Raw genomic sequence first — 15,565 nt, 5'->3', positions numbered from 1 at the left:
AAAGTAAAAATGCACCTTTAAATTGTAATAAAAATTAGTTTTACTTTTTATTTAAATTTTGTAGGGTTTATAATTTTAATCCAAAATATATATCTCATTCTGATTCCTTGAAATATGATTTTTTTTATTCCTTAACTAATTTTAAATACTAATTTTGAAGTGAAATTAATCGAAAACTTGATACAATTTTTTAACAGTAGCTCTTAGCATTTTTTTAATTAATATTTATCATAATGATTTTAACTTTTCATCAAGGTAAAATATTCTCTTATTAAACCATACATCAGTTTTTTTCTTTACAAATAATAATGAAAAACATCACAAATTTCATGTTTTTTTCCTTACATTCGAACTTATTTTAATTATTAATTAATTTGTAACAAATCAAACTTTAATTATAAATACTGTGCCATGATTAATATTTACGACTGTGCTCATAATTTTCAAAATTCAGAGCTCGCAATTCTACATTTATCAATTCAAGAATTTCAAAATTAAACCTATGACTTCTCGATTTCACCAAATGATTTCCTGGATTAAAAGAAAAAAAAATTCCATATATTCTTTATTTCTTTTAAGACAGTGTTCTCGTCAATTAATCATTTACGCGCGGCTCACATTTCTTGGCGCTCAACACACCTGTGATTCATTGCAGTGGCGGCCGCCAAGATTGTCAAATTGGCGCACAGTTCACGGAGATAGGAAAGCGAAAGAGGCGCGCTACGGATTCTTTATGAGGAGTTGGAGTAAAAGGGGTGCACAGTGGCGGCTCACTAGTGTTATGCCATGAGGGCTTTTGACGCCTCTTATATGGCAGGCGGCATGGATGCCTACGCCCTGCGGAACAATGGCTCAGCATCGATGAGCCCTGGCACAGAAGTTCCACAGCCCTCTCCTCTTTATGAAGATCGCGACGAAGAAAGTGAAGGTAAATTTTTTTTTTTTTTTTTTTTATGCACGACACTGATTTTTGTAAAACTTTATTTTGTTTAAAACAATATTTTTAATACCTTAATAATAGTAATTTTCAGCACAAAAAATTTATTTGCAAAACTTTGTTTGTTTAAAATAATTTTTCTAAGCGGCAATATATATTTAAAAAGGGAACAAATCTATGGCATTTATGAATTCATGTAATAATTTTTGGGAAATATTTCAAAGCTTAATTTTATGCGTATTAATTAAAAATTATTCCTAAATTTCTTTATTTTTTAAAAAAATAAGTTACAAGTATGCAACCTTTTTGACGCAACTTAGTTTCACTTATTAATATTTTCAAATAAAAAATAAATAATTAATATTAAATGATTAATAATTTCTAAAGTAAATTTTTTTGAAAACTCTAAAAATTATTCGAGTTAAAACTTTATTTAAAATATTAAGAAAATATTACTTTTATTAGTTGCATGCAATTATATTCTTAAAAAACTTTTCGTAAAGCTTTTCAGGAAAAACAATTACGCTCAGTGATTTCATTTAGATGTTTGTCGATTTTTATTGTTGTTATATTGCCGCACTCTTTCAGAATCACACTCTTTTAGAATCTATTTAAAAAGTGAACAAATATATGTCATTTATTAGTTCCGTTAAAATCAAGTAATGCATAAATTATTTTTTGAAAAACTTCACCGCTAAGTTTTGTGAATATTGGCTACAGATTATTTCTTCATTTATTTATTTTCATAAAAAAAAGAAAATAAATTTTAAAATGTGCAACCCTTTTTATGCAATTTGCCTTCGTTTTATAATATTTTCGTAAAACTTTTTCTTCGTACTAATTTGTGCAAATAAATTAATAAATTTTTTTTATTAAAGCAAATTTATTCAAAAAACTCTAAAATTTATTCGAGTTTGTACTTTATTTTAAATTTTATAAGATTGTTACAATCATTAATTGCAGTAAAATTATATTTTTAAAAATTAACTTTTCGTAAAGTTTTTCCTCAAAAAATTTTGTTTGGAGTGATTTCATGGAAATATCTGTCGATTTCTATTGCAATTACATTTTAAACAGCATTCTTTTAGTTTTTGTATGTATTTTAAATTTATTTATAAAAATACTCATATGCTTGCTCGCTATAGCATTTATAAGGGCATTATTTTTTAAAAAAAAGCTCGAAGATTAAAATTGACATGATCGATTACAAAAATATTTGATGTGAGTAAAAAAAGAATTATTGTAATAAATCTCACACATAATGTAATAACTCCCTTCATGTTTAAAATTTATAAAGATGCTTAAACACATAACTATAAAAATGTGGGTTGCAAAATGCGAAATGTGAATAACAGAAAATCTGCTTTAAATTTTTCAGAACAAATATCCTATTCTTCAGAGTTTTCTCTTTGCAAACGATTTTAGCTTCCGAAGAACTCATTAAATTTCTAAATTTTAGCTCATTTGCATTCAATTCTGTAAATTTATGCATATTTAAAATCCTTTCTTTAACAAATAAGTTTATTTAAGATTTTAACAAGTTATATAGTTTAATAATTTTAGTAATTTAAAAGTAATCGTTATGGTTGAAACTAAAGCAGATAAGAATTTTAATTCTTCGATTGCTATCTGATGTGATTTACTATTTATTCTAATAAAGTAAGAAGAAATAACGGGTCCTTAAAATAAGAGGGCATTAAAATTTTTATTTGATATAATTTTGAAGCATGCAGCGAAATATTTCGTCAAGGAATTTGTTTTTTTTATTTTTTATTTTATTTGTCTCTTTTTTTTTCAAAGAACTTAATAAAAAGCAGTATTTCTTTTTTTTTTTCTATATCAAACGTTTCATAAAGTTCGTGATCAACGCAATAAATTCACTTTTGGTTTTCAACTCTGTATTTAACAAGCTCCTAAACAAAATTTTATGTTTTATGAATTTTTTAAATAACATTTCTTAACTAAAAAAGTAAAACAATTTTTTAAAAAAATCGTAACTTTGAGAATCTTATTTTTTAAAGTTAACGTATCTGAGAAAAAAGTACCTACTAACAGCAGTCCTTGGATTTACATGGGTTTCATATATTTTTTTAAAAATTGCTTTCAAAAATGAATCAGTATATTAAGTGCAAAGTAAAACTTAAGGGAAAATTAAAATTATCGTAAATCTGACCAATTAAGGACAATCAGAGCAACTGTGGAGTTAAAATCTACAAAAACAGTTTATTTTTAGAATTCAAAGCTGTTGTACGTTTTGATGCACCTTTAAAATGCATTTCTACAGATTATTATCTGGTTTGAGAGATATATTAATCATTTTAGATAAAAAAACATGTGTACCTGCTTCTATTTTTTATCGGTTATTCTTCGTTTATCATAGATTTATAGAGTAACTATCTATGTTAGGTATTTCCCGGAAATACGTGTAAAAAAGAGTGAAAACACCACAAGAAATTGGTGGGGGGTGAGAAGGGGGAAAACAAATTGCTGTTATCAAGATTCTTCGTGATTATTAAAACACAAAAAAGACTTTAAGTTTCCAAACACTGATTTTATGTATCAGTGATAATATTTAATAATGATCATTGTTCATAGCACTGAAACCTCTACCTGTTTTTAACTAGTTTTTATGCAAGATTTTACGCCTTTACTGTTTATTATAATTTTTAAAATTACCTTAAGCTTAAAAGCTAACTTTATATAGCTTTTCAATATTTTCGTTACTAATTTTTGTAATTTAAATATTACATTCATTCTTAATTTTTTTTTGAAAAAATAAACTCAACTTTTTATTATTATTCTTAAATATTGAATTATTTAAGGAAAAATACAATTTTGAAATGATTTTATTTAATATATTTTAAAAATCAGTAAAAATTCTGCTTTACATTAATAAGTTATTAGTAATTATCGTAACTTTCCTATTCTGTAATTTCAGTAAAGTCATGATTATCGAACTTTTAAAACCATTAGAGAATGGTAAAATGAAAAAAAAAAATTTCTTTTTTTAAGAAGAAATTACTTATTTTAAAAAAATATAAAAATAATTATTTAAAAATTATTGTATGTGAAACAAAAATAGTTAATGTTTAGAAATTGATAAAATATGCAATTTACAATAGTGTTTATAAAAATTAAATGATATAGTTTCCAAATGATTATTTTGTTTTAGATAGTTTGACTTTTAAAATGTAAAAGTAGTTTTCTACTTATTTCATTCCACAAAGTATACATTTCGTAAATAATATGACTGCTTCTTTAAGGAAAGTTGTTTTAATAGTAAGATTTGTCTAAATTTATGCAATTTTCTAAACAATTTTTAAATATCTCATAATTATTAATTAGTTTGCTAATTTAGAAAAATTTTAAATCGTAAAGGAATGAAACAAAAACAAAATAAATACATTTCACTTCAATTGATTCAACTGTTAGGCAATTATTATGCTAATTTGTTGAGGGTGAATATTAATTAATTTGATAAATTTACCATAACTGCATTACAAATTGCATCACTTGAGACAGATTGAACTTATATTGTGTTTTTTTTAAATTCCTCCGTGTTTTTAATTTTTGAATCAGAGAGGAACCCTGATTTGAGATTTAAACTGTTCATTTCTCTAAGCATAGGCGAGAGAGGACAAGTTTTAGTTTTTTTACTGAGACAAGTTAGTTGCTTTTTGATTTTTCTATACTACCTACATCAAATATGACTCATGCAGCGGATATTTAAACTTCTAAATTAGAAACAAATGATGAAAAATGTTGCCAATAATAGTTTTTTAAAGAAAGACTTCCAATTTACAACGTATAAGGGAGTAAGTTGATATTTATTTCAAATTAAATACATAGATAACAGTGTAAATATTTCAATCAATTAGAAGGTTTTTTTCTGATGAAACTTTCATAAGATTATAACATTTTGCATAAAAAAATGTATTTGATTACTGAATTTTTAAGAAAAAAATTGATATAATCCTCATAAAAAATGAGATTATTAATTTGTAATTTTTTTTTCTGATATAGAATAGCCATTTATAAATTTTCATTAAGCTCGAGACCTTCTGTATACCAACACGATTGTTATACCAAACGATCTGCCTGACCCTTCTATATAATATTTATTGTTAAACATTTCAGCTCATTATTCAGCTGTTAACAGCTGTAACTGTTATTGAGCATTTTATCTATCGCTACTCTTGAAAACGCTTCAATATATTTTAGTACACTGAACAGAAAAATGGCCAAAACAACGTTCCTTTTAGGAAATCAATATTTTCGCAAAAATTTCATTTGGAAGCAACTACTCACAATGAAGATCTTTAGATGGTCAAATAGTAAGAGTTCATTGTACCCTGAGAAATAAAGTAAGATCAGAACTACAAGAATATGGAGAAAATTTAGCGTGTTTCTAGATCTATTGGAGCACCAAAAACTTGGTAATTATTATACAAGTGATTTGGTAATGATCTTGGGTAGAATTAGCATTGTTCTATATTATGCTTTTAAGCTTGGTAAATGTGGTAAAATTTCGTAATTTTATTATGATAACTTTGAGCATGGCATAAAAATAATTTATTCCGTTAAATTTACTTTTCAGATTTTTGTTTTTTTACTAAATGTATGGTAATAAGAACTATAATTTTGAAACTTTTAAATAAGCAGTTCTAGAATTTCCGCTAAACCGTTACAGAATTCCCAATAAAACCTTACCACATACTGTAAAAAGTTTTGGTGAATGATTGCAACCATTTTTAGTGTTGATCAAAACTAAAAAAATTTTTCAGTGCAAAAAAAAATATTTTTTTATTTACATTTTCACTGCTATAGTTTTATATTCGCTTTTTGTTTGTTTTCGTATTGACAACACATATTTTAATACACATTAGAATGAATTTATGCTTTCATTTTAAAAACATTTCGTTTAAAAAACGTGCTCTACAGTTCTCTAAACTAATATAATTCTCTACTTGAAAATGTATTTGTAGTTTACCTCAACATCGAGGATGGGCTCAACCATATACCAAAATTTTGCAGCGTATTAACTGCTAAATTACCAAATAAACGGTTTAAATCTCGTATATCTTGAATTTATTAACCTAAATTATAATTTACTTTACCAGAAATGCCATTACTATATATTACAGTAATTTTCCAGAATTTTTTCTTTCTGTACTTATGTAAGAAGATTCTATGTTTAAATTTCGCACTATTTTTTCAATTTTCTGTCTTTTTATTTACTATATTCCGTGTGTATTTTTTAACCGTTTTTCCATTACAGAACCGTACTGTAATTTTACCAGATTTTTTTTCTCTGTTTAGTGGAGCTTAAAAGTTGAAATTACATAGTTTGTCATATCTCCAATCTTCAGATGCACCTGGTTAAGAAAATCACTGCTATCTTTCAAAAAATTTTACTATTCGTAAAAATTTGTGTGACATTAAGAAAGTTTTGCCGATTATCTATGTTGCGCTGAACTCTAGAAAATTGACTACGATTTAACAAGAACAGAACTCGCCTTTTCTAAAGGCGAGTATTCTCTCATCAATTATAAAAATGTTATTCGTACAATTGAGTACTTGTACTTAAAGAAGAGGGAGAAGATCATTGATACCCAGATACGTGACCTATGACCTCAGCTCCAGCTGATCATTTATAAACAAGATTGCGTGTTAAAGTCGCAAAGTCTCTCCTGATAAATTATAATGTTAATTAATTTGAAATTAATTAAATACAACACCGTATAACCCATCGAATTTGTTAAAATGAAATTATTTTTCTTCTACGTTTTCTACTAAACTTAGATTTATTATTTGTTTACGTATTTTATGGTAACCGTAACATATTTTGTGTACCTGGCAGCTTCGATGCGTAATTAGTTTATGTACTACATGGCTCCGTTCCTGACTTTGTGCTACGCTAGAAATATTCAGCGAAGGAATTGACATCTTTGTGAAAGAAATTAGAATATGTCACTTAAGAGAATTGATACTTGACGGGCTTGGTTTACTCGAAATGGAATGGAAAGAACAGTTGCTAACGTAAGCAAATGCCACTTTTCAATAACTAATCATAGTCGAGACCCTCGAACTACGTAACTTGCTGGTATCCTATTAGGAGTGCCGAAAAATTGAAGTTAAATGCTGAATTCATGCAAAAATATAGATTAAGATTAGGTGCTTTTAAATAATCATTCAGAAAAGTAGGAATCTTCTCGTGACACCTCTGTCGCTCTACACCAGTGTTTCTTAACCTTTTCGGTAGAATAGACCCCTTTTAAAAATTTTAAGAAGTCACGGACCACCCCCAGTGAGAAAAATAATTGCAAAAAACATCAATAATTAGAAAACATACAATTTTATTATTTTAATAGTACACAAAATTTTTAAAATAAATATTTTTAATGTGAAGGTTGTTGCTGCTTTTCCTAAATTCATAAATTGAATTGAGGAATGGTTTTCAACAAAGCAACGCGCAAGATTCAATCGATTTCGATGCTTTGTTTTCATTGTAACAAGTGTAGAAAATCCGGTTTCGCAAAGATACACTGTAGCAAACGGAATTATAGCTGCCACCGCTCATTTTACAAGCAATGGGAGGGCTTCCAAATATTTTAAAAATTAGGAGTAGTCGGCGGATCCCCAAAATTTGACCCATGGACCCCTAAAGGGTCCATGAACCACAGGTTAAGAAACCCTACTCTACACTGTACGTTCACTGTCTTTTTACAGATTCCCCTTTATATATTACGGCTTAAAACTGTTTTGTTGACAAAATGCTTTTTTTTCTGTTATTCGTGCTAATCATAAACGGGTTGAAACCGTTAATACAAATTCTAATTTTGCTATACAGTTTTGCTTACCATCTGTTAACTCTATTATTTTTAAATCATTTTACCTTTTATTTACTATACTTATTCTTACTTGTCAGCAATTATTTTACGGTCTTGAATATCATTTAAAGAACTGCAAATTCGACTTATTTATATCTGTCATATTCAGACTCTACCAGATTATTATATTTCTTTCTGTTTTTTGGTAAGTTTATTCGCCAAACATTTTCTTACGGGTTAAGTTAAGCATTTTTTCACTTAAATATCTAAATAAGTAAGACGTTTTTATTTTCATACTAAGGCATTAGCGCTGCAATAGCTCAGGGTACAGAGCACTCCCCTCTCAATTATTTGACCCAGGTTCGATTCTCAGCGCCGTCCAGTTATACGAATGCTGCTCTCGGCTTACACCCACCTTAATGCTGACATAGTTATTTTATAGAGTTTTTTTTGTTAAAGTTGCAGACTTTGTTAAAATAACAGTATTTGTTTGTTAAAACAAAATTCCTTTCTGCTTAAGAAACAGGCGTCTATCACAGTATTTTCTGTGAAATAAACAGTTTTATTCTGACACACGTGCTAACACATTTTTCGGTAAATTTAACAGATATTTTTTACTGCGTCTTCTGTTTTAAAACTTCTAAAGTTCTGCACGCAAATAAATGTTTCAAATGTTGAACTATTTATAAAAGAAGCAAAGCAAAGAAAACATACATTTTATCCACATATATTTCAACATTTAAAGTACTCTTTTTCTTCGCATACTCAGAATAGCTAGAAGTTTATTTTAGCATATTTAACTGGATCTGTGACACTTTCTCTGTTACCGGGGGAAAAAATTGAAAACAACGAGGTATGAAAGGCGTATATTTTTCGGCTGCTCTTTGATTTATGGTTCCTGAATCAAGTCTTATGTTTCATAGTCACGATAGACCTTTAAATACAGTACCTTTTTTTACGATTTTTCAAAATGTTCTGAATAACAACAGCTATTTTGAGAAGTAGGGAAATAAAATGTAACGATTTAGAGTTATAGCAAATCTGTCATGTGGTACTTTTTTGCCATTTACTACTCAAAAATGCTTTTAAGTAAATTCTGGAAACATTTTTTTTCAATGATCTTTTTTTAGTAACGTGCGTCATAGCGTAACACTGTCAAATGTATGTTTCTAAAAAAGAACAACAAATCAGGTATAAAACATAATTCAGTGGAATGTTTTTACTCTTTTTTAATTTAATCTATCTAATGGAAACATCTTTCTCTGAAATTTGTTATAAATCCAAAGTTTAAGAGTGATATAGCGTGTGAAAACAAGATGAATTTCTCACTTTTTTAATAGATTTTGCATAAACAAATTTTTGAATTTCAAAATTGCTTCAAAGTATTTTTACATTGAATAATAAATTTCTGACTACTTCTGAGTAATATGAGTGTATAAATATGTACAGATACATTTTTTATTTACTTACCACAAAATTCCCCTTTTTACTTCCGTTTTCAATTTAATTATACTAAGATAACCACATTTATTTTTGGAATTTACTTAAAGCAAATCTTGCTTGAAAAATCAGTTCAGAATAACTTAAGCACTCATATCTTTCTACACTTTTTTGTAAAACATTGCAGATATATTCTGAAAAGCGTTTCAAACTTTTATTATGTAAACAATTTATGGCGTCATTTATCAAAATGAGAACAAATTCATAGAATACAGAAGCAAAATTCTTAGCAATTTATTAATTAAATTCATAAAATTCGCAGTTTCGGATTTGGCTTGCTTGAACTTCTAAAATCATAGTTTTTAATCAAATAAACATGAATTAACAAAGAAACTTTAATACATTTAAATACGATTCTTCACATGTAATTAGCATATAATAGGCAAAAAGAGATATGCAGTTGAAATAGGTTTAGTTAACTTATTTTTCGCTTTCCACTTTTAAACAAAATTAACGGAACGCAAACGTAAGACACGTGAATAAAATTACGCAATAGAATACGAGATACTACATTATGATCCACAGTTTAAGAACCAAAACATGAAACAGAACGCTTTTAAAAAGCACTTAGATAATTGAACAATTAGTGGAAAAGTTTGGTGAATTCCAGGTACCATTTTATTGAAAAAGTTTGGACTAAAGAAAAAAAAACGATTTCTATAAATGGTTTCTCAAAAAAGTAAACTAAGAACTAGTAACAAAAGCACAATAATTAGTTTTCGTTTCAAAAGTATCAGAGTACAAGTATGCATTTTGTGTTTGAATCTTACAAGTAACAAGCGTAAAAATACCATCTTACATAAAATTTTCTTCTTTTTTACCTTTTTCTATGAGTCTTAGCATTAGACATAGTTTAAAACGTTGTTTATTATTTTTTTTCTTTGAGTTTGCTTTTCCCATAAGTTTGGCGCACTATAGTTTCATCCATATTTTATGCATTTAATGTCTATATTCAACCTAATTCTGCTTGACACAGAGAGAAGATTTGAGTACAATGTGAGAACAATTTTGTAGTTTGTTTTCATTATCTTTTTTGTAAGATATAGTTCGATGCTTTATTCTTACGTTTGGTGCTTTTTTATTATTTGTTTGGCGCAGTATAACTGCTTCTAACTCAAATATGATTGACATTAGAAAATGATATTGGTGCAATGTATGAAATTTTCTTTCTTTCTTACTTAACTTCAAATATTGTTCAGATCATTATTTAATTTTTTATCTCTCTTAACTTACGACTATGAGTTTGGCACAGTATAGTCACATCCAGTTATTCTGCTTATAAATTCTACATACAATCTACTTCTCTTTAAAAAGATTATTTTAAGAATTACTTCAACCTTCTGATAAGTTTGAAAATTCCAATGAATTCTCATTACCATAATCATTATTTAATACTACATTGATTTTGTCATTATTTATTATATACAGCATTAAATATTGAAGTAGATTGTTTATTATATATTTGTTATTTATTATCTATTTGTTATTTGTTGTATAGAACAGCAAATAAGTCTAAGTTCGAAGTCTTTTCCGGCATAATAATGTTAATGCAGTATTAGTTCAATTTACCTTCTTACAATTTGAAGAATTTAATCACTTCTGTTTAATATTAATTGCTGTAGAAATGCAATCGACATGTGAGTTATTGTATTCAGTCGTATTGAATAATTCTAGTTCAATTAGTACAGCTATCAGCTGTAGGATTTCTGACACAACTGAGAAAACTATCTTTTAAATGCAAATGCAACTAAAAAAAAGCAAATTAATGTTGATATTACATTACAAAAACAAAAAAAAAAGTATTGTATTTAAAAATTGAGAAAGTAGAAACTTCATTCAATATTTCAATTAAAGTATTGTTCACAGTTATATAATACAATTAAACGAAATGAACTCTTTGCAATTTCTAGAATTTAAATCAGAAAAAAAATCACAACTCTACGAAAATTGGTCCAGATTTGAACCATAATTGTAACTTTATGCACCAGATGGCGCAAATATATTACAACCTTAATGAGCAGTAAATTGAACCATGTTTGAATTAAAGTTAAACCATAGTATCGTGTTATCATGTTTAAAAAATACAATAATGTGATACAACTTCGCCACATATATTAAAGCTGCATAAATATTGACATTGTGGTTCGAAACATTTTTTAAAAGATTTTTAACAGCTAATAGTTATAAAAAAATATCTATGCACTAAAAAAATTTTTATGGTCAAAACTATCCGAATATGGTAAAATTTAACGTATTTCTGCCTCTTTGGAAACACCAAACATCGCTGTAATTTTTACGGAAGTGCTTTGGTAATGATTTTGATAAAATTAACAATATAATGTGGTTTAAGTAACATGTGACAAAATTTGGTGCATGTGGTAAATTTAGGTAATTTTATCATGATACCTTTGAGCATAGCAGAAAAACCATTTATTCGATTAAATTTACGTTTCAGCTTTGCATTTTTTATTGAATGTGATGTGGTATTTTTCAAGCCAGAATTTCAGATAAACTATTATCGTATCAAATGAATCAAATCAATTATCAGTTGAATGGTTTAAATACCGCATATTTTGGTTTTTTCTTTATTAGAAATATAATTATCATTTATCATACACTTCGGTAAACTTAACAGAATTTTTTTCTTGTATATTTGCTATTTTTAATTTAAACTTCCATAGTTTTGAAAAATATTGGGTTGGTAACAAGTTCCACATCTTCTTCATAAAAAAAACTTATAAAGCAATAATTAATTCTCTTTAATTGCCTACAACATCTTCCAGCGTTGAAGTAGATATTTTTTGTTATACCTCTTTCTTTATCGAACTCAATTGGTTGGCCAAAACGAGATACATCTTTGAGAACAAAATTTCCATTTTTAAACTCTGCATAACGATTACGGGAGGTTCTTTCCTGTATGGCATCCTCCTCATACACAGCACAAATGTAACGAACAGCTTTTAAGTTCTTAGAACCTTTATTAAAAGTAAAAAAGAAATGTTGAAAATGCTCAACTTTAAATTGACATTCCATTTTAGTGATCCGAAAATGAACATTTAATAACTCTAACAAAAAATAATATAGATTAGAATAAAACAAAACATCCTCTTCGAATAGTTTAAAAACAACCATTCCCAAAACATTTCATGCCATGCCAAGTTTTAAAATTTGAAGAAAAAACATTGATTTGAGCTGCACAGCTAATTCAAGAGAAAGATTGAGAATAAGAAAATATTTTTTCATTCTCTTATCGTTTTATTTTATTTTACATTTTAATTTCGAAAACACATTTGTGATTTCAAAATAAAAAATCTACCTTTACGTAAGAAAATGACTTGGAAATTATTTGCATAAATCATAGTAGTTCCCAATTACATTAAGATCATGTAGCAATTGAAGTGACTTTTGATAAATATACTTTAATAATGTCACATTAATATCACATTAATGCATTTGATGCATTTCGCTTTAGCTATGCATCGCAGAATGTAATTAACTAGAGTTTCTCCGGCTTTATTTACGATAAAAAGCTTTTGTAATAATTATTCACAACCTTTTCCGTTTTTGTGTGTATATTTTTACTGTGTGAATAATCTCCAAGCTTAATTAGCATTATTCATTGCATAGAAAATGATTGTATCTTTTTATCAATTACATTAATAAGTTTTGGCTAATTCAAAGCAGAATCTGCGAACCATAAAAACCTTGCATTTAAATGCGTATTTAGAAGCATAGTGTCATTTTGGTAGAATATTATTATATACATTTACTAACATTTTATTATATATATATATATATATATATATATATATATATATATATATATAATAAAATACAAGAAAACACGAAGAAAGTTAAGAAAAACAATAAGTTTCATTTATTGCGCTTAAGCTGCAAGTAAACAGAACTCATTAGATAAGTTCATAACGAAGAATAAAACAAAGAAAAATAAAAGACATATGAAAAAGGGGGGGGGGAAATAATAAGTAAAAAATAACAAACAACAGTTTATTAAAAATAATAATAAATAAAAAAAATTAAAAAAATTTAAAAAAAAAAAAAAAAAAAATCATGAAATGTTAATTAAAAAACCGGAAAAAAAGGATATAATCTTTTCTTCAGCCCACACGATTATATCCGCAAAACAGAGTGCTTTCTGATATTGTATCAATAAAGCCAAAGCTAAATAAATTAATACAATAGTGTGAGGAGCACTCAAAAAACTTTTTTAAAAAATAACAACAAATGAAATAGATCACAAAAAGTACAAATAAGTAAAAAAAAACATGTAAAAACAGATAATAAAATAAAATAAAAAGAAAAAACATTAAAAAGGGGAGACTATAAAGCGAGCAGCAAAATCAGTTCAACTTACATGGACGGATATTTTTCAAGAATGATTTAAAAATGTTTTCGCAGAAAGATTGCCAGATTACAAAATATGAAAACAAAAGATGAAAACAAAAGCGCAAATCGAGTGTAACAAGAGGGTTTTAAAGTGTCGTTCTTACTGCACTGTTGAAGTGATTTGTTATTCTGAGTTTTGATTTGTTAGTTACCAAGGATGGGCCCGAAATGGATGTGCGCAAGGTAATATTATACTGGATAATTTTAAAAATTGATCGTAAATAGTTTTAGAAGATAGATGTTTATTTAAGAAAAAGTATAAAATAGAAAAGAGAAACATAAATTGCCTGTTTTGCAGATAATTTTAGCCGCGGATTTACACGAAATGGATTAGTACATAGAAAAATTATTTAAATTATCAAAGAAAAAATTCTTTCAATAGATAATTTTGACACGGATTTGCCCGAAATGGATTTGCACATGGAAAAATTAACAAAGAAAAACCCTAAGTAGATAATTTTAGCCACGGATTTGCCCGAAATGGATTTGCACATGGAAAATTGTATAAATTAATAAAGAAATTTTTAGCAAACAATTTTATCCACGGATTTGCCCGTAATGGATTTGCACATGGAAAAACTGTATAGATTAACAAAGAAAATAATTTAGTAAAGGAATTTTTAGTAAATAATTCTAACCACGGATTTGCCCGAAATGGATTTGCACATGGAAAAATTATACAAATTAACAAAGAAATAATTTTGGCAATGGATTTACCTGAACCCTCTTGTTACACTCGATTTGCGCTTTTGTTTTCATCTTTTGTTTTCATATTTTGTAATCTGGCAATCTTTCTGCGAAAACATTTTTAAATCATTCTTGAAAAATATCCGTCCATGTAAGTTGAACTGATTTTGCTGCTCGCTTTATAGTCTCCCCTTTTTAATGTTTTTTCTTTTTATTTTATTTTATTATCTGTTTTTACATGTTTTTTTTACTTATTTGTACTTTTTGTGATCTATTTCATTTGTTGTCATTTTTTAAAAAAGTTTTTTGAGTGCTCCTCACACTATTGTATTAATTTATTTAGCTTTGGCTTTATTGATACAATATCAGAAAGCACTCTGTTTTGCGGATATAATCGTGTGGGCTGAAGAAAAGATTATATCCTTTTTTTCCGGTTTTTTAATTAACATTTCATGATTTTTTTTTTTTTTTTAAATTTTTTTAATTTTTTTTATTTATTATTATTTTTAATAAACTGTTGTTTGTTATTTTTTACTTATTATTTCCCCCCCCCCTTTTTCATATGTCTTTTATTTTTCTTTGTTTTATTCTTCGTTATGAACTTATATATATATATATATATATATATATATATATATATATATATATATATATATATATATATATATATATATATATATATATATATATATATATATATATATATATATATATATATATATATATATATATATATATATATATATATATATATATATATATATATATATATATATATATTGGTACAATGAACGTAATATTAGCAGAGTAAAATGAGGAAACTAAATGTTACCTATAAATTTGGGGTACAAAATTCTTTTATACAGATCTAAGTTGGCGTCATTTCACTTACCTGTCCACTAGAAATCTATCAATCACTCAGTAACAGATGCAGCCAATAGGAATACGTTTCTGTAGGGATAGGAATACGAATCGTCTAATAGGAATAGGTCAATCAGAAATTGATGAAATGATAGTGGGCCACTGATCTAGTTCAGCCTGCGATTTGGATATCGCTATAGTAAAATAATATACCTTTCTGACTTTTATTAATTTTATGCGCAAGACTACCAGAAAAGTATGAAAATTAATTAACTTTAATTTCCATACTTTTTTCGCATGGTATAATCCGTCATTATGTCTTACTTTTATTTCTCATTTAGTA

At 26.9% G+C, this 15,565-nt stretch overlaps 1 protein-coding gene across 1 annotated transcript in view; it reads left to right on the top strand.

The window, feature by feature from the left end:
• Positions 1-685: 685 nt before the first annotated feature.
• LOC107437975 (D(1) dopamine receptor) overlaps positions 686-15,565 on the top strand; it is a 113,393-nt gene continuing 98,513 nt past the window's right edge. The window contains exon 1 of the mRNA XM_071184466.2: positions 686-928. Coding sequence (XP_071040567.2) covers positions 787-928 — 142 coding nt within the window. The 5' untranslated portion in view covers positions 686-786. The remainder of the gene's footprint in view (positions 929-15,565) is intronic.

This window comes from Parasteatoda tepidariorum, chromosome 3 (assembly GCF_982258835.1).
Source record: "Parasteatoda tepidariorum strain Cologne lab strain chromosome 3, Ptep-v5.0, whole genome shotgun sequence".
Taxonomy (NCBI): domain Eukaryota; kingdom Metazoa; phylum Arthropoda; class Arachnida; order Araneae; family Theridiidae; genus Parasteatoda; species Parasteatoda tepidariorum.
The sequence above is the reverse complement of the archived record's forward strand: the minus strand, read 5'-3'. Positions and strand labels throughout refer to the sequence as shown.